General features: G+C 58.8%; 5 protein-coding genes across 5 annotated transcripts; 2 read left to right on the top strand and 3 right to left on the bottom strand.

Annotated features, from left to right (window-relative positions):
* Nucleotide 1: 1 nt before the first annotated feature.
* On the bottom strand, nt 2–1,423 carry CGGC5_v005268 (uncharacterized protein; the record flags this gene model as incomplete). The annotated part of the gene is made up of 3 exons (XM_032034069.1): nt 2–96; nt 151–766; nt 1,385–1,423. 3 exons carry the CDS (start codon nt 1,421–1,423, stop codon nt 2–4), a joined length of 750 nt encoding a protein of 249 aa, XP_031893608.1.
* A 995-nt stretch (nt 1,424–2,418) lies between these two features.
* On the bottom strand, nt 2,419–2,953 carry CGGC5_v005267 (uncharacterized protein; the record flags this gene model as incomplete). The annotated part of the gene is made up of 4 exons (XM_066151421.1): nt 2,419–2,465; nt 2,513–2,585; nt 2,622–2,776; nt 2,827–2,953. 4 exons carry the CDS (start codon nt 2,951–2,953, stop codon nt 2,419–2,421), a joined length of 402 nt encoding a protein of 133 aa, XP_066009044.1.
* Nucleotides 2,954–4,349: 1,396 nt separating this feature from the next.
* On the top strand, nt 4,350–7,113 carry gyg-1 (Glycogenin-1; the record flags this gene model as incomplete). The annotated part of the gene is made up of 12 exons (XM_066151420.1): nt 4,350–4,388; nt 4,461–4,488; nt 4,546–4,652; nt 4,740–5,324; nt 5,379–5,484; nt 5,690–5,789; nt 5,840–6,114; nt 6,169–6,557; nt 6,633–6,719; nt 6,795–6,870; nt 6,951–7,050; nt 7,098–7,113. The coding sequence occupies 12 exons, from the start codon at nt 4,350–4,352 to the stop codon at nt 7,111–7,113; spliced, it is 1,908 nt and encodes a 635-aa protein (XP_066009020.1).
* Nucleotides 7,114–7,435: 322 nt separating this feature from the next.
* Nucleotides 7,436–10,022, bottom strand: HRD1 (ERAD-associated E3 ubiquitin-protein ligase HRD1; the record flags this gene model as incomplete). The annotated part of the gene is made up of 4 exons (XM_032034047.1): nt 7,436–9,015; nt 9,063–9,747; nt 9,795–9,899; nt 9,999–10,022. The coding sequence occupies 4 exons, from the start codon at nt 10,020–10,022 to the stop codon at nt 7,436–7,438; spliced, it is 2,394 nt and encodes a 797-aa protein (XP_031893495.1).
* Nucleotides 10,023–10,503: 481 nt separating this feature from the next.
* CGGC5_v005264 (Uncharacterized protein) lies at nt 10,504–11,380 on the top strand (the record flags this gene model as incomplete). Its single annotated transcript, XM_032034036.1, has 3 exons — nt 10,504–10,776; nt 10,826–11,158; nt 11,204–11,380. The coding sequence occupies 3 exons, from the start codon at nt 10,504–10,506 to the stop codon at nt 11,378–11,380; spliced, it is 783 nt and encodes a 260-aa protein (XP_031893494.1).
* Between the last annotated feature and the right edge of the window lie 7,529 nt (nt 11,381–18,909).

Below are 18,909 nucleotides of genomic sequence, written 5' to 3'. Positions count from 1 at the left end.
TTTATGGACGCCAGGCCAAGGAGCCTGAGCCCCAGATAAAGCAGTGCTGGCCATAGCTAGCGTTGCAGAAGGCGCACACTTTGATTCTCCCAGATTCTGCGACCGGTTAGTATCGTGACGATCATGCGCGTATGGTTCATGGAGGCAGACCTTTCTCAAGATCCCACAGGCCATTGCTGAGCATCAGGTACGCCTCCCGAGCGTCCGCGGTATCCGACAACGCGCTGTTTCCCCCGGCCTGGCTGCTGCAGACGCGGGCCAGCTCCGCTCCGGTGGATGCCCTGCCTTCTCCAGCGGCGAGAGTGAGCCAGTGGTGGCAGAGGCAGGCGCCGCGGAAGGTGATGGACGCAAGTTGAAGAATCGTCGACCTCCGGAGGAGTGACGGGAAGAAGGTGGCCAGATCCAGCGGGTCGACCTTGTTGTCGCCCCTGGCGCAGAGTTTCAAACCCACGACGAAGTCATTCTGGCGATAGAGGACGGAGGTAGCCTCGCGGTTGATCTGACGGCACGTCTGCAGCACCTCGACGTGAGGCCGCCTGTGACTAAGCGGCACGGTGCGTGCTGTGGGCCGAGGGGCACGCAGGTAGGCGTTTTGGTGCTCCGGCGGCTCGACTTTTACGCGGAGCTGACGTCGACTGCTGGACACTATGACGGGCTCCGGGGAGAGGAGGAGGAGCTCGTAGATGTCTAGGCGAAGCTCGTAAGGGAGGTCGAGAAGGGTTAGGCGCCGCGGGCTTGGCTCCGAGGCGGCGGCGGGCTGGAGCGGCTACAGACAGGAAGGGGGAATACAGTTAGTCCCGCTCGACTAGACCTTTTTTCTTCCCCTTTCAAACGGGAAGCAAGCAGAAGCCACACAAACAAGGTATGCGGGAAATTGAAGGCGGTGCGGTAATTTGCAGATGAGAGAGGACGGGGGTTGCTGGAAGGCCTAGTCCGACATGTCGATATGTATGCCGTACCGGATGGACCCTGGGTGCAGATCGGTGGCACAGGTACTCGGATACATATTCCGCTCGCCGGCAAGGCGTACCGGGCGGTAAAGTTGAGTATCTCACAGGGTGACCTCTCGAACCAAGTCGAAGCGAGGTTGGAGATGCTGCGCGGTGTCGCTGTGGTGTGCTTGGCATATGTGTGACGTAGGCAGGGATGGTTGTGAGGTCGGTTTCCCCGGATGATCCACACTTGTGACCAGCAATCTCACTGCTGAGGATATCGTGGGGACTCGACGAGGGCTAACGTGGATGGAGGGTACATGCCCGGCCGTGCAGCAGTGGTACGAAGGAGAGTTGCATGGCAATGGAGCGAATGAGGGCGCGACTGCAAAGGGGGGACCACGGCGGGTAAGGTAGATGGATGGAGCAGGACGGTGAAGATCAGGACTCACTAGCTGGGGCTGCAGCTCGAACGAGTGATCGGAGGACATGGCTCCCTCTGGGCCTCTCTGCCTCAGCCTCTGCCTCTGCCTTTGCCTCTGCCTCTGGACAGCTCTGAATGGCCAAGTCTGGATTGTCAATCAAAGGTTGATGATGGACGGATGGATGGGGGCCTCTTCTCCTTTTTGGGGGCAGAGCGGCAGAAGGTGATGGACCCTTGGCCTGGGGTTGTGAGATGGGCGGCACAGAAGGGATGAATGACGATGCAGCAGCAAGTCGGTTCTGGGTTGATGGGCCAGCGGTCGAAACCTGGAACGGATGGGAAAAAGGACGAGGGGAGTGCGGATTTAATCCAGCATCCGGGCCGGCACGGTCTTCATTCCAGCGTCTGTGTTTTCTGAAGGAGGTGAGGCACGGTACCGTCAGCACCTCGGCGCCTTCAGCCCGTCCGCAGGCAAGGCAAAGGCAGACGAGCTCGAGACACGAAGACGGGACGAGTCCTGGTTCACTGTTGTCTTGCTCGAGGTGGCCGCCGAGAGCGGTCTCTCCAACAAAGGGAGACGCGGAGAGGCAGAGGCAGGCTAGCCCACTTGCAGCGGGCATAACTAGCCGCATGGATGCTGGGTTTGAACTCTGCGGGAGCTCCAGCCTCCAACCTCCAGCTTCCCGTCCTGTCCTTCACGTCGGTGGCAGGCAGGACCTGGCGGGAGGATGTGGCGGGTGCGGGGAAGCTTTGGGGAAGACGGTCTGCCACCTCGTCTCAAGTACGGATAACCTGGGCATGGAGCTGTGCACTGTAAGACGCAACGATAGAAGTGACGGTGGGGTTGTTGGGCCGGCAATAAGACGAGCAGAGCATCGGCAGAGGCAGGGCAGAGCAGAATGCTTTGGCTTCGCCGTTACGACATTGCACTGACTGCAGGTGGATGGCAATGCGCATAGGTTAGGTTAGGTTGTTGTTGTTATTATTATCGTCCAGTCTGCGGACCTGGGTCCATCTTAGACGGCCCATGCAAAGATAGGACGCTGTTGTGGCTCTTGTAATTCAGTCTAATTCCATTGAATTTTTCTTGTTATACGCGAAGCACCTAGCTTGCTGCATCTTAGCTCTGCTTAGCTCGCCAGGGAGGGATACCTACACGATAGCGGCCGCTTCTCCTCATCTCTCGTCTCCTCACGTGTCTCAACCAGCATGGAATGCCTCCTTATGAGCTTTGCCATTGAGCCCGTCACCTATTGTCGACGAACCACTCTCGTGAAGCAATGACACCCCGTCCTGGGGCCAGAAAACCGGCACCAGATGAGGTGTCTTGCACCCTCCACATCCGCGGCGGGCATGGAACCCTGCAAGGCGTCGACGCGGATTCCCGGGAGGTGACGGGTTGTGGAACAGGCACAGGTGCCTAGACGGCCGAGAATCAGCCCCGAACGGTGGAAGAATGGGCAGAGATACTTCTGTCTCTCAATGCCGCAGGTTCGGGAATGAAATGATAGCACAAATGTCGCGCGTCGTGTTGAAGGGTTTTCAGAGGCATCGGAGGATAAAGGAGGTGCTCCTCGAGCCCGCACAAGGAAGGCATCGCTTGAGAAGAAGAAGAAATGAAGTGGCCACGGCACAGCGCTTGAGGTATGTATGTACGGATACCTTACACTACACCATGCAATCTTCTCTTGGATACCCAGGGTAGGTGAGTAGGCAGGCATGCCATTGGCGTCTGAACAGGGGGAAAAGGTGGGAACTTCTCACTCAAGCGTCATTCTGGTGGTCCAGCCAGAGAGAGAGAGAGAGAGAGAGAGAGAGAGGGAAACCCGGCAGAGTGTTTGGTGGAAGTTGGCCACCCACCGGATCAGAGATCAGAGAGCAGAGGCGAAACATCGTCTCAGCTTTGAGGTCCTCGGTGCACTCTTCTCTCCTCATGCATCTGGGTATCATCGAAGAAGAGGCGGTCTGAAATCACCATCATCACCATCTCCGCCGCTGACTTGCTCGACAGTCTCGACAGTCTCGACAGTATCCATCCGTACCACCTCATCCCGCCGCAATCTCCTGCCATGCTGCAACGGCCTTGCTAGTGCTGCACTGCTGTTTGCCACGACCCGGCCCACCTCGACCTCTCTGTCCTATCCGGCCCTGCAGCGCTCTGGGGTCTTTCGCCAGCGCCACTTGTCGCGCATCGTCGCTTTCCTTGCTGGCAATACATGTTCGATTTTTTTATTGTATCACGAGTATTATTCGTCGACCAAGAAGTAGACCTGCCCGAGACTCCTTGCCATTGGTATTCTATTCTCTGCGACGTCCACCCGAGGTACGTTCTTTTCTCACGCTACACACTTATTTTTGCTGTGCGATGATATCTGAAGCTTCTCGCGGGAGAGGGGGGAAAAAATCGCATCGTATCGCGACTAACACGTACTCTTCGCTAACGATATATAATTACGGGCCACAGACATATCAACCGACCACTTCCCGTCCCGCCTGCACGCATGCTCGCTTGCAACGGACGTCAACAAATTCCTCGCCCCTACTCATAATCTCTGGGTTTCCTGCTTCTTCGTCTCCTCCTTCCCCTCCCTTCCTCTCCCCGTCCTCGTGCAGCCTCCAAGGATCCCTGGGGCATCACCAACTGAACACGAGCACAGCAAGGTACCCCCGGCTTCCTTGCGTCTTGTGCCCACCTCGGAGCTCTGCTCCCACCTACGAATACTCCACGCCTCCTCTTCTCTCCGCACCGCGAGTGGACTCGACCTAGACCTGGACCTTGACCTGGACCCAGAGCGCACGGCGCCTATCCCCGCCACACACTCCCATCAGTCGCCCAACTTCAACTTTTGCCGTGCTACACCACCAATTCTGACGGAGCACTTGTGTTATATTGTCCATGGCCTTTCGCTGACGCCCGCACCTGTCTTTGTCTCGCTCTTTTTTTTGTGTGTCCGTTTGGCTTCGCGTCTGTCTCGGAACGCCTCGTCTTCACAATGGCGGCCCTTCGCGGAGGCGATCAGGTCTATGCAACGGTTCGTGGGGCTCAACCGTCGATGCAAAACCCCCAAAAAGTAAACAAACAGCTAATCGCCAGCCTTCCATAGCTCCTGTTGAACGACACATACCTTCCAGGTAGGCCCAGCCCGCTCAATCCGCTTCCTGTGTCGATGCTCACACTTTTGGTGCTAGGCGCACTAGTTCTTGCTCATTCTTTGCGTGATGCCGGCACCTCGAGACAGCTCGCCGTCTTGGTCACGCTCGATACCGTCTCCGCTGAGGTCATCACCGAACTCAAGGTGAGCTGAGCTCCCGTGCGAATATCTCCACTCCCGCCACACTCTGAGCTTCCCCGAGCTTCGTGCTAAACACCAGTTGGCTTCCAGGCCGTCTACGACCATGTAATCCCTGTGCCGAGAATACGAAACGACCGACCCGCCAACCTCTACCTCATGAACCGCCCCGATCTGCACTCTGCCTTTACCAAAGTCAACCTGTGGAGACAGACCCAATTCTCCAAGATTGTCTACATTGACGCCGATGTCGTTGCGTACCGGGCTCCCGACGAGCTGTTCGACATCGCCGCGCCCTTTTCTGCGGCGCCCGACATTGGTTGGCCGGACCTCTTCAACACGGGTGTCATGGTGCTCAGCCCCAACATGGGCGACTACTATGCGCTCATGGCCATGGCCGAGCGAGGAATCTCGTTCGACGGCGCCGACCAGGGTTTGTTGAACATGCACTTCAAGAACACGTACAACCGCATCAGCTTCACCTACAACGTCACTCCTTCGGCGCACTACCAATACGTCCCCGCCTTCCGCCACTTCCAGTCGAGCATCAACATGGTCCACTTCATTGGTCCCGACAAGCCCTGGTTCAAGGGCCGCCAACCGAGCCAGACCGACTCGCCTTTCGAGGACATGGTCGGCAGGTGGTGGGCCGTCTATGATCGCCACTACAGAGCCACGGTGTGTCCCACAAACCACTCGTCCAGATCAGATGCTGACGGAGGTCAAATTCAGGAGACGAAAGCTGCTGCCCCTCCACAGCATGACAACGTCCCGGAAATCGTACAGTACTTCACCAAGGGAGAATTCCAGCCGCAAGTTGCTCACGTAGCATCAACGGGTGAGCATTGTCGCGTCGCGCTGCCTTCCCCCACAGGATGCCCGTGATCATGGCCCGTCCCATCCGCACCAGTATCACGGATCGCTGCCCCGTGACCCCGGTCAAGGACCTCGGCCTGAGATTGCGTATCAGGCTGGCCCCTCGTTACCCCCTTCCAGCGAGTCTTTTCATGTTTCTCCCAGACCGCAAGCTGAGACTTGACCAGAGCAGGTTCCAGCGCACCAGGAGCGAGGTCCATCACCGCCACCTGCGGAGCCGCCGCGAGAGCCAAGCAACCCCCCCGTGCCAGCATGGGATGCTCAGAGGTATGTTTTTCACTGCCCGTCTGTGCCAGACCTTGGACTAAGCGGCCTAGACAACCGCCCCCCGCAGACTCGAGGCCGGAGGCTCTCAACTTCCCGTCGCAGGTGTATGAAATGTCTCAGGATACCGCTCCGTTTGTGCCTCCCGAACGATACCCGAGCCCGCCGCGCAACATGTGGTACGAGGTCCCCAAGGAGAAGCCTGCGCCGCCGACGCAGAAGCCGCGACCCATCTTCCCCTGGGAGGTGAACCAGCCCAAACCGACCCGCATCTTTACCGGGGAACTGGCATCGCCATCGGCCGAGGAGCCCTCGAGCACAACAACTGGTGAGAAAACGGCGTCATCCGCAATCCAGGCTCTTGCTGAGCCGTCTCTTATAGGATCATCGACGACTGGCCAAAAGAGCGAGCCCAGCACCCCAGCCACCCCGACCATCAGAGTTGCCACGTCGGATCCTTGGAACGCCTTCACACGTACCAATGCCTGGGACGAAGTGCCCGAGATCGAGCGCTATGTCGAGGGTCTTCAGAAGCATCGTCGTGGGAGGAGCCAAGGGTCGCTGGGCGGCACACCTGTTGCGAAGGTGGCAAAGGAGCACGGGCTCAAGCTCACCGACTTCCCCAGCGTAGTCGACCGACCAAGTCTTCCAGTCACTCCCGCGCCGATTCGCCGGCCAAAGTTCTGGGGCGGTGGCGGCCCTGGTGCCAGCGAAGGCGACGACGAGGAGGAGCTGCCGGCCGCCCATGGCGTGCCGCCGCAGTCTGACTGGGTATGTGTACATGGAATTCGGTGGACCCCCGCAGACTGTCTTTGTGATGTGACTAACGTGCCGCGGATACAAAAGGACCCAGCAGTTCAGCTCCAGAAACTGGCTAAGCAGCAGTCTGAGGCTTTGCTGAAGAAGCTTGGTGGTGAAGGAGGTCCCGAGGGTGTGAGTCGCGAGATCCCAACACGCCCCTTGCCGTTCGGCTCTGAGGGTATTTTTTCACCTACTTATGTTGCGCAGTCATCTGGAGGGGTGGTGCTCAGCCCGCAGCCGGTAAAAGGCGGCGTTGCCTCGAGCATTGTGCGCAATATTGGTGGTGAGACGGATCACTCGACAGCAGCCCGGACCCCCGGCACCGTGTCGTCGTCGTCTGCCATTCCGGAACCGTCTTATCAGGGCCCGGGCGCCGCCTGGGAGAAGGGCGAAGACGTGCCGTTGAGGGAGACGCCCGCACTGCCCACGGAACAGGAGCGCGACGTGCTCGACACATGAGCTGGTGGGTGATGAACCGTGAGCTGTCCCGTCTAATGTCTAATCGAGCAGCATTGATCTTGCGTGAAGCGTGCGCAGGCGAGGAGCTGCTGGCTGTGCTGTACTATAGCAACTGGCATGTTTAGCGACGAGTATAGTGTTGAGACGACTGGGGGATTGGGCGCAGGAGTAGCGAGGGGTACATATTCCATCATGTCCAACCACAGCGGCGCGCGTAGCAGTCATGATGTCTAATCGACCACGATCTACCACATCTCCAGGTCAACAGTTGGTCATTCTTGTTGTTTTGCATAAAACATGCGCTAGTATTCCTACAAAAGTGGTATGATTTTTACACCAAGGCCAGATCCGCCCGAACGCCGCTGACTATGCCTACTGTCCCGCATCGTTTACTCATCGTCCTCGGCCTCCTCGACCGTGACAGCTTTGCCCTTGCCCTTGTGCTCGTCCTCCGCACTCTCCTCCCTTGCCGCGGCCGTCTCCGAGCTCCTGCTGGCGGGCTCATCTCGCCTTTCGTCGGCCGAAGACTCGGATGGCGCCGGATTGCCCAGGCCCGACAGCCCGCGGCCGTTGCCAAACAATTGGTTGGCACCGCCCCAGTTCGGGAGCACCGGGTTCGGAGCGATGACGGGGGGCGGCTCTGATCGCCCCGTAGACGCGCTGGAGCCGGGCACACTTTCTTGCCGAGGCTCGGTGAAGGTGGCGGCAGTCTGTGCAGCCGGGCTGCTCGTCTCCGGAGCTTGCGCTGTGGTGGTTGATTGTTGTGTGGATGCAGGGACTTCCGAAGTGCTCGTCTCGCCTGATGCAGAGGGTGCCGACTCGGGGAACGGCTGGGGGGCATAAGATGCGGCCGTGCCGTCAAGTCGCTGGAGAGGCAGAAGAGACCATCCGGGAGGGATGACGACGCCCTCCGGGAGCTCGGCGCTGCCAGCGGGTATCGCGTTGGAGTGGTTGGGAGCCCCGTGTCTCGTCACGACAGGCCCGTTCACCCGTAGTGTTGGGTGGATCGGAACCTGCGTCATTGGCATCGTCGGGAGCGGCAGTTGAGTCGCTCCGATGTTGACGACGGGAGCCGCGCCAGTGTTGGGCAGCATGTTTTGCGCCTGTTCCTGCTGCTGCTGGAGCTGGCGGATGCGGCCCAGCTCCGCCGTGAGAAGCTGGAGCGTCTGCAGCTCTTGGTGCATGTGCTGAAGAGACTGGACCTCACGTTGGATCATTTGCTCGAGGTGCTGAATCTGCCCGCGTATTGCCGACATGTTGTTAGCTCCCGGCGTCTGCGCGGCTGGGGTGAAGGGGCCGGCTGGGGCTCCTTGGCCGAGGGGCGTCGGGATAGCCTCTGGCGGGACGCCCATCTGCTGGGCCAGCTGCTGCATGTTCTCGCCCTGAGCGAACCCGAGGCGGAGCGGACCGAGCTGGAACACCCGGGCGGCACCGTTTCTCGGGGCTTGCTGCGCAGGCTGTCCGCCCGGGGCGGCTGGCGCGTTGTCCGCAGGTGGTTGCTGACCGGCGGGGGCCGCGGGCGCAGCTCCGAGTCCGCCCAGCCCGATTCTGGCGAGAACCGCCTCGCGGTTCTGTGGTGCAGCAGCATTGTTGTTGACGACGACGGGGCTCCTGCAGGTAGGGCAGACTTGTTGACGTTCCAGCCAGCTCTTGAGACACCCAAAATGGAGAATATGTCCGCACGGGAGCTTCTTGGGGCGCACTCGTTCGACCGCCCCAGCGCTGGGATCCCAGGGGCGCATCTCCTCGCGGCAGATGATGCACGTGTCCTCCCGCGACAGCTCTTCCTGCGTGGCATCGGGATACTTGTTCATGTCTTCGACGGCCTTGCGGTAGCGCCACAGAGCAGAGCCCCTCTTGATGACGGAGCGAGCGGTCATGAAGAGGTCACGCATGATGTGGATCGGAAGGCCATAGAAGGTCAGGAGGATTCCAAAGAACACCAGGTAAATGGCGAGTTTGACGCAGTCTAGAGGGTTAGCGTAATGTCGGCGGAGCGGGAGTCGTCCGGCTTACCAGCAAACAGATCCAGTATCAGAATCCACTGGCCCTTGGCCTCCCACCCCGGAACCTCGATGTCCATCTCGTCAACGTCCTCCTCGCGAGGGAGATCCGCGTCGTCGCCTGCGCCGTTGTCGTGCTCTCGCTGGCGAAGCAGCTCCTCGCGCTCCTCGCGGACCTGTCTTCGGCGCTCCTCCAGACGCTGTCTAGTCTGCGTCTTGACTATGTTCTGTTCCATCACCGATACCATGTAGCGGATTCCGGTTCGTGCCGAGCACGTCGCCAAGACGGCGAATTCGAAGAGGAACATGACCATCATGTTGGGTCGCGCTTGTTGGATGACCGTGTTGACGGTGTATCGGAGAAGCCATATGTCGTAGACTAAGCTCAGGAGAAGCGAGATGCTGAGTCGGGTGTGGAAGAGGCCGGGGTTCGTGGGCGGTTGCTGCTCGAGGACCTCGACACGTCCGTCGCCAATCCAGCCCCAGACCTTGCCTGTCACCAGTGCGGTGAACATGACGAGGAACCATGCTCCAATCTCCTCGCGAAAGATTGTCATCGCCAGGCATGTTTCCGTGATCGCGAACCACGCCCTTTCTGAAAGCTGCTCAACCTCGACTTGTCGCAGCGGACCGTACAGTAGTCGCTGCAGGCCGTAAATCATGGTGCCGTAAATAAGGTAGATGAAGTTGACCAGGACCTGGACACGTCAGCGGAGCTTCTTCGCGATTGCACGGGAAGACGAACCAGCAGGCAAAAGTTACTCTGCGCGAGGTAAACCATGGCCGAGTAAAAGTTCGCTCGTTGGTGGAAGGCCGAGACGACGACCGTGGCCGCCAGGGCCGTGGATACCTGTCGAGGGTCAGCACGTTGGTCGTCCGAGAGGCGGAGTTGGAGGCTGGAGCTATGCGAACGAAGCTCGATAGCTCTCCAGCGGCACGAGGGACTTACCCCTGCGTACCACGCGAGCCTCATCTTCGCGTTCGATGGGCTGAAAGCACGGGATTTGTATTTTGAAATGAGGGCGGCCCTCAAGTGCCCATGGTGTTGATGCAAGCCAGAGAGAGTCCCGTTTGCGCTGTTGGCGTGGTGCGTCGGAGCTCGTAGTAGATGCCACGTTAGTGACAAGCATCCACTCAACTGCTGTGGATTACCTGAGCAGTGACGCAGGACACCCCGGCAGGTGCCAGGCTGAGCACGTGATGGTTCGCCAGCACCCTCGGAACTAGTTTAGGCCGATTCCGATGGAAGGCCCGGGCAATGGATCCGACCGGACCGGACCCCATCCAATGAACCCCGACATCACCGTCCCCGATCCCGACACTGAGGTGAGGCATCACGGATCATAGGACCAGGTCTTTCGTTTTCTCCCGGCCTTCACTCATGAGCGTGATTGACGGCTGAAGATGGTCCTGGGTTCATGGCTTGCAGTTGAACGTTTATCATGACCACCACCATGACATCCGGATTTGCTCCTGTAGTTACCCCAGCACTGATGGCTTCTATAAGATGCCGGCCGCACATCCCCAGGCACTCCTGGTACTTTATCGCAGCAACAACCCTGATGGTTCTCAATCGTCCCGACGAGATCCCCAAAGTCTACAGGCATGTCATGAGACACGGTGCCGGGCCTGGTGATGATATACCCGGAGCAGACGAGCAGCTCATGATGTCGAGGAAGTTGAGAGAGGCCCTCGTAAAAGCATCTGCCGTTGGAGGTCTACCCAAGGTATCCCTGAGAAAGAGGTTGAAGGGGGGCACTCGCTGACGCTGGTCAGGCAATAAACTCGCTCATGGAATTGAAGAAGGCGACACCGGAGCACCTCCTAGATGAGCCATGCGACGGTGACTTCAACGCCGTATCGCCCACGGCGCGGCATCAAGATGTCCACGCTACACCCGCGTCAAAGATCATCGAGCGTGGGCAGCAATTCTGGAACAACATTTACGGGAAGATTTCTAGACGGATCCTGAGCCAGCTGGACAGGTCTGGTACGGAGGACCTGGGCCTGACGGCACGGCTAATGTATGGGTATATTCTGAGCAACACCAACGTGCTGTCCCCCGTGGAAACGTCATACGTGCTCATTGCCGGGCTCATCCCCCAGGATGTAAGTCAGATGCCGCTGGGTTTAGGATCATCCTGACAACGACAGGTCAACCCACAACTCAAGGGCCATTTGCGAGGCGCTCTCAACAACGGGGCGACGGCGGACGAGGTGAGGGCTGTGAGAGGTATCGCCATTGAGATCTGCGAAGCCTCGGGTATGAAGCAACTTGGCGAGGATGTGCCAAGCGGCTGGGGATGGCGCAGTGAGGTTGCGACGATTTGACGCTGGACGGTTTTTGGCGAGGCCGGACGTCGAAACGATTGCTCCATTTGGTCAGAGCAGTCCGCCTTGCCAGCAACTCACCCCACGGAAGCCCTGTCAAAGGAGATCACGCTGCATGTCCCGCACATAGGCTCATGAGGCTCAAGACTCGAGACAGCTTTCCGCGGCGGAAGCTAGTTCCGCAATAAGCGAGGACAGAGACGATTGGCATGGAGGGGGGAGGAGGTGGTCCAGGCCAGGTTATCTGGTCCACCACCACTGGCACCTCAGGGTCTGTGTCGTATGTGATACTGTGCTCCCGTGACGATAGACCGTGGTACGATTCAGCAAGAAGCGGCAAGCATGGGTGGTAGTTGCCGGCGCGCATATACGTAGTTTGGTACGGCCGTAGGCAGCTGCATATGGGACTTGTATCGAAGTTGTCTCCGTAGGCGCACCCGTAACGAGCGATAGGACGAACATGGGGAAGACAGGACAGGCCTGCCACGGTCCATGCAGTGCGACCCTGTCGAGATTGGCGCCGGGTTTCTGAGCCACCAAATGGGTTCGGCCGTGGAGAGCAGCGTCGTAGCGGCAGCCTGACCGAGTAGCGGGGACGCGGTCGGTAGGAGCCCTGTTGGACTGTCGACAATCCATGACGGAGGCAGAACACCACAGCTGAAGGCATCACTACGATCGGCCAATGTCACGGAGTGCGATTAACAAGGCGAGGGCGCTCGCGAAGGCGCAAAGAGGCATGGGCTCGATGCAACAGCACATCACTAGCTGCAAAGATGCCCCTGCAGCGCGTCTGGCAGACGTCGTTCTGCTTGGCTACCGTCAGGGTGGTGGTGGAGAGAGAAGAAGTGAGGGAGCGGAAGACCAGCCCACGCCCCAGGCTCCTATCAAAGCTCGGCATAGGTTGCGAGAAGAAACAATTGACAGCGTTGGCGTGCTGATCTTTCCGGCGGGCAGGGAGCAGGGAAGAGGATTAGCGAGGTTGACGGGTGCAAGTGACGGTCCAAAGTGAGGACCGGCCGCTGTTGTTCATCAGTCTGCAAAGGCACCCCGTACGAATACAGAAAATGGAAATGGGGGCTGGTGCATGGCGCCACGGGAGGGGTTGCTTCGGGGAGGTGGTCGGCGACCATCTCGCAGCAATTAATTTCGGAAGGCTTGTCGTCCGGGACAGCACCCCTGTGCCATGCACTCACACAGTGCTCTCTCTCCCCCCAAGCCAAGTTCAGTGACAAGTTCAGTGATCACTCGTCAGCGGTCTTGGAGAACGACGACGACACGAACCAAAAGCCAGCCCAGCCCGACGGCAGCCGCGATTTGCTGATGCCTGTCATTGGGCTGGGCGATGTCGAGCAGCGTAGGTCGGGTCCAGCGAACATGGGTCCGTTCCTTCTCGACGCCTCCGGATCGTCGCCGTGTGCTGCTGTCTCCCCCCTCCGTGCCCGCAGGACAGAGCAGGACAGCCCTGCCTGGCCGTCCGTCCCGCACTGCGATCCGTCTTTGTCTTCGGTGGTGGATGCAGAGGAAGAAACTATTGACTCCAACTCGTGGCGATCACCACAACGGCCCTCGCCTTCGCCGTCTTCGCTGACCTCTGCTCCAGCAACGGCATCCCGTCGCTGCCGACTGACCGCCCTACGCTCGCTCGCGACCCTGTTCCCAGACCAGTGCCTTTCTTGCCTCGGTAATTGGTATTCTTCTGCCTCATCTGGCATCCGTCGGAATCTGGCAAGCCTGGGCTGTCGGCACCGGGCACCATCTCCGACCTGGCGATATCGCAGGGCCACATCGCAGAGCTAGCCCGACCTTTGCTCAACTCAACCTCCCCCGTCGCGCCTTTGACCCCTGTGCACTCTCGCCACACGTGGTTCTGGGGTCCATCTAGAGCTCTTTGAGCAACTTGAAGCCGTCTGGTGTGGCATTCGTCCAGCTCGAGCCGTCGTCGGGGCGGCGGCGTGGCGTCGCTCGAAACCCGCTGCGCGGGTCAATGAGCTTGTCTATGAGACCCGTTTGTAACCTTGTTTACTCGCCTGCCTTTCTTTATTGTTCTCTTCCTCCTCAATGGGGCATAACGAGCAAGGGAGCCAGTCGTCTCCTCTTGGCACCTTCACTCTCGCCTTACCCAAAACACCACCGCGCTCTTGGACCGTGGCCTCGCCCCGGGCGCCTTACGCCTCGCACAGGCATAGAAGCCAACATCATCATTCATACACAACGCACAACGCACACGCCCTAGCTGGACGAGCGCCGCCTCTTTCAGGGCCTAGGCCCTCGAACGGCATGGCTGCAGGGCCATTGGACACGGAGAGGGTGCGTTGGACTGAACACAAGCTACTGGCCGCAGGGCCGCGCCGCCTTTTTGCTGGGATGACCAGTCCCGCCGGTCTGGATTCTCGTCCCAGCATTTTGGTATGGCAGCCAGTAGCTTACAACGCTGGGATCTCGCATTGTTCTGAACGCCCGCCCGCGCCCCTCGAGATCTGGTGAACCCTTTCTTCGCGAACGGCGGTAGATTGGCCTACGCCTCCCGCTACCAACTCCCAGCCCCAGACCACGACAAGTGTCGTGAGCTGACGATGGTGCGTGATGTTGCCGAAGCATCGCCAGGCGTAAGAGCCCCGCCGCGGCCCTCGAGAGAAGAGACTGACCCACCACAAAGAACCGCACATGGGGACATCCAAACTGGCTCAAGATGGCATCTTCCGCGCCGCGGTCTCGTGACGAGCCTGCAGAGCTTACTGGCGACCTTTTGCCACATTCTGCTTCTAGCCCTTGCAGCAACGTCAAGTGATGCTCTTTTTGCTAAGGATCGAGGACAGACTTGAGCCGGCAGCACAGTCATGCCACGAGGCTGCAGAGCCGTCTCAAACTTTCGGTGAGATATTGCCCGCGGCGGCGTTTTCTGGGAATTCGGAGGGCTTCCACGCCGTCTGACCATTACGGCGGCTACAGCGCTTGCGCGGTCTGGGCAGCCGTCGTGCTCCGGGACCAGACGTCGTACTGAAGGACACCCATTTGTCCCCCAGCCCTTCCGAGCACTACGTGGAGAAGGCTGTGGATGCAACTGTCGCATATCGGACCTGGTTGGTTAGGCGATTGACTTGAAGAAAGCACCTGCCACCGGGCCAGCCAAATGACCTGCGCCTCTATGCAGAGGATACATCCAAGGCAGTTTGTAGCAGCCTCGATATCAGCGACCGTTGAAAGACGCGGGTAGGATCGAAGGCGGGCCAGTCCAGCTTGTTTGCTAGCAGGCCTTAGAGCAACGCCGCCTGCATTGGTTCGGGTCGATCGACGAGCATCAAATTTTATACACAGGAAGAATGGCAAATCCAGGAGTACCTGTTGCGCGACTACCAGCATCCCAGAGGGTAAAATGTCGTCTTATCACTGTGTTCAAGGTGCTGTGCACTCAAGTGCGGTTGCGCGAGGAAGCAGAATGCCGATGCTGCTTGGGGAAACACGCGAGGCATCGTCGAGGGGTAATAGTCTGTAGCAGAGTCCGCGCAGATGATTAGATTGCTCCCGCTCCGTACCCGTCCCGGTGGTGTGGTTTCACGGCGCCTTTCTGCACCGCGATGGCGGCCGAGGATACGATGTCAAACCCCCGCACCAATCTGCGACTAGAGTTATGGTGGTGGTGGTGATGAACGCAACAGCTGGGGCGTGCAATTCAACAAGTCGGCCCAGGACAGGAGGCCATGCGAGATGAGCCCCTCAACAACTGGAGTGAAGCCATGGCACCAAATGTCATCTCAATCGGTCTGAGGAGCCGGCCAAGCCCGGCCTCAGGTGAAGCTCAACATCAGTGACCAGGCTACCGAATGGTCGATGTAACGGCGACGTGGTCAAGCCGGTCTGGCCGTCCTCTCGAGGCTCACCGCTGCGAGCGCAGGGAGACAGGAAATTCCGGATAACCCGTCGAGCGCAGTCAATCATGATGTATTGGTTCTGCCTGTGAAGTGCGGATGCTTTGATATCACATCATGCCGTCCGCGCTGAGAGAGGGGGAGAGAAGAAAAAAAAGGGCATCTGTCTGATATGTCGATCATTATTCAACCCAAACCTTTCCTCTGATGTCGTATCTGATCTACAGAGTTTCCACGGTACAGGGGCAGCGGGACAAGGGTATCCCTGCTGTCAGCTCGCAACTTGCAAATACGCCAAGCCTAGTTGGGAAAGCGTGCATGCTGCAATAGCGGCCGCGGCGAGACAAATCTCCAGCGTCGGCCTATCACGAAGGGTAGAGGGCGCGGACGGACGGCGCATCTCAGCGTGCAAACGGGTCGTAGCTGCGAGAACCCAGAGGCCATTGGATTCTCCATCTCTTTCTCCCCCTTGCCTACCTATCACCGGGCCTCCGAAAACAGCGTTGAGTGCTATGTTCTCCCGTTGCGCGGTGGTGTTGAATCTGGAGGCACACAATGATGGGCAATGAATGAGACGAACGGCGCACGTCATGCCACACACACACCCACATATCACACACACCATAGCGTATCTGTAGATGAAGGGGGAAAGAAAAAAAGGCAAATGAAACCTAGCCACTGGCCGGCGTCCAGTGTCATCGAAGCCCACTGTTGCAGAAGTACTCCGCAGATGGATCTCTCCTTGGCCGGCCAATGGCGCTTCGTTTCGTTCCTTTCCGTTGCCCTTTTTGACTCTCGTTTAGCCTACCCGCAAGAGAGATGATGGCCGGCTGGCTTCTTGCGTGCATTTGTGCAGGGAATGAGACGTGAAGGCACCTCAACCTCAGCCTGCACCTACGGACACCTGGGTAGGTTCTCACTGTCGAAGAACGGGCATGTCCAAGGTTTTGCTAGCGGCTGCCCTGTAGGTAGCGAGGGTTAGGTAGATGGGTCCGAACAACCCAAGGCACGGGCAGTGAAGCAGTCCAAACTGTGTCTGGAATGAGTGCCTTGTGTCCCACTAATCTGCCCACGCTTGTCATGCGTGTGTTCGGAGTTTATCTCGTTTGGGGTTAAAGATAGAAACCTTGATTTGACGCGTGTGGGGTCGTCCCTTTCATTGTTTTTTTTTCCCTTTTTTTTGCTGCTGCCTCCAATGTCCGTGGACCATGACCAACCCCCCACCCCGTCGGCCCGTCCAATGAAGGGAGGCGTCTCTTCTCAATATCGCCTGGCGCGCTCATCTTCCCCCCCAATTCCACCTGTCGCGGCGTCCACCTCCCCTGGTCTTTCATCTCAGTGCTCTCAGCGGAGACAGCATGGGACAGGCTTCCTTACCTAAGGCAGATACGTACCTCGACCTCAAGCCACGAGAAACCCTCGGTCCTGGAGCTAGTCGGCGGACGACGTGCTTGGCGTCCAAACGATCCAGCCCCAAAGTCAGACTTGCTGCGTAGAAATCTCAGGGTCTCCTGGCTTGGCCAAACGCAGACAGCCCGAACCCCAGGGCGCCATCAGCGAAGCTTTGGGGCGGACGCCTTCGTCTGTGTTCGTCCTGCGTCCCGGCGTTGGCCCCCAAGTGCGTGCAGAAGCAGCCCGTCTCTCCTCTAGCACCGCGATGGGAGAGACGGCCCTCGACTGGCGCGAGCCCGCCGCATCGCTCAAAGGGGCGCCACTCACAGCACAGCCAAACCGTCGTCCCAGGAGTCTGGTTGCTGCGCGCCATGTCCCGCTTGCTTTGGCTGGCAGCTTGCGTAGATGCCGCCGGTCCGTCACAAGCCATTGCGGCACGGGCAAAACCGTTGACCACCCTGGCAGCCCATGCCCGCAATCGTAGACAGGAAGTACAGATACACCTGGGCCGTGATGCTGGCTGCTGGCCATCAGACGTGAACAGACACTGGACTGGCCAGGTAGACTGGCCTAGACTTGGCCGACGTCGCAACGAGCCATGCAGACTGGAGTGGCCTCTCGACTGGGAGTCGCGACTGACGAGGTGCAAGCGAGCACTGAGCATCGACAGCATCCATGAGCAGACAAGTCATGTGCAGCATGCGTGGTTGTGTGAGGTGGTTCCTTCCCCGTCCCCATCCCCGTTCCCTGGGCGGTGCCGTGTCACAGGTGCATCTGTCGCGGCCACCAATCACAAGTGTTCCTTCCGCCCCGCCTTGCCCGCTCCCTTTCCCAACTTCCCCGTCCACCAAGACAGCCCGACCTAGGCTCCTTCCGGCCTGGCTCTTGGGAATTCTCGTTTACCACTTCTTCTTTGGAACAAGCGCCTTTGCTTCAATCCGCGAGGCAGGGTCCTGCCATGTGAGATCTGCGGAATCCAGAGAAACGGGTCCGCCACCGCTCGATTCGCTTCCCCAAACCCTGCCGCCCATCAAGCGTAACCCCGGCTCGGTCAGAGGCGGGAAAACACCACCAGCACCAGCATCAGGGCCAGTGTGTTGAGCCCTGCTAGCCAAAGTTGGATCTTGTTTATTCGATACAGAAAAGCAATAGCAGCCCGTCTTACTGCTCTAGGTTTGCAGAATCGTCAGGCGGAGCCACCTCGCAGGGATGGCGCCTCACGATATGCCGGGGGAAGAAGCGGTATGCGGCCAGTCCATCAATTGTTTTGTTTGTGAGGCATCCCGTCCTCCTTCACGCAGCACACCCCGTGGGCAAGTCATTCCCATGCTGACTGCGTACCTAGGTGATACACTCCTAAACCAACGGCGATTATTGTGTTTGTGTGAGATTGTTGCCCCCGCCTCCAACCATAGGCAGTGGCCCCGGTCTCACCTTAAACGTGCGTTCCAGCAGCCATTTTGACATTCGAGAAATCAGCATGGTGATCTCCGGCTGTTTCGCGGAGTTCCACTTTTGGTCAGTCCGTTCAGTTGGACGGAGTGAGGGGAATGACGGCGTCTTGGCCCATGCGTGTCTTCATTCCGCGGCATATGAGAAAACCGGTGCTGCACGTCGGCGAGCGTAGGCTGGCGCTACTCTCCTCTAGCCCCTCCTCTCACGCCTACGCTGTTCCGCACAAAGTATGGCGACAGTCGAGCAGCGGCGGCCAGCATCTCCACAAGACGTTTTCCTCGCCTCGGCGCATTTCTCAGAGGCCTCAACTGAAAATTGTATCCGTTAGGTAAGGTACGCTATCCACGATGAGTCTCCACCTGCCGCTATTCCGTTCGGCGAGCCCGATCTTGGCACCCTTGACAATCCACGACTACGGTCTACGCAGCACGTAGTGTAGGTATGGACGGTCGCCTACCGGCCAATAAGAGACTTCCGTTTCACGGCCAATCAGCGAGCAGGAATCACCACTTGGCCTTGCTACGCCTCTTGGTGCCAAAGCCGGTCCGTTGCCGCGCTGTTCTGTGGCACAACTCCTGGCGGAGATGCCAATGGAAGGGGGAAAGTAGGCTAGGAAAGTGCGGCAAAAGTGACAATGACGATGCCAATGTCGGGCAAGCGAGTGGGTTTGCGAGAGACCGTTTTGGATAGACATGAAGGGTCCTCGCAACAGCATGGCGAGTTGAGAAAGGATCGGGCCCGGGCAGCATGGCATGGGGTTGGAAGCCGTCTGGTAGGTATGCGGAGGGCGTTGCTTTCTGGTCTGTGAGGTTCTGT

This window comes from Colletotrichum fructicola (genome assembly GCF_000319635.2).
Source record: "Colletotrichum fructicola Nara gc5 chromosome Unknown KSG_Nara_v1_contig03, whole genome shotgun sequence".
NCBI classification, from domain to species: domain Eukaryota; kingdom Fungi; phylum Ascomycota; class Sordariomycetes; order Glomerellales; family Glomerellaceae; genus Colletotrichum; species Colletotrichum fructicola.
Note: the sequence above shows the minus strand (reverse complement) of the source record. Positions and strands in the feature narration are given on the sequence as shown.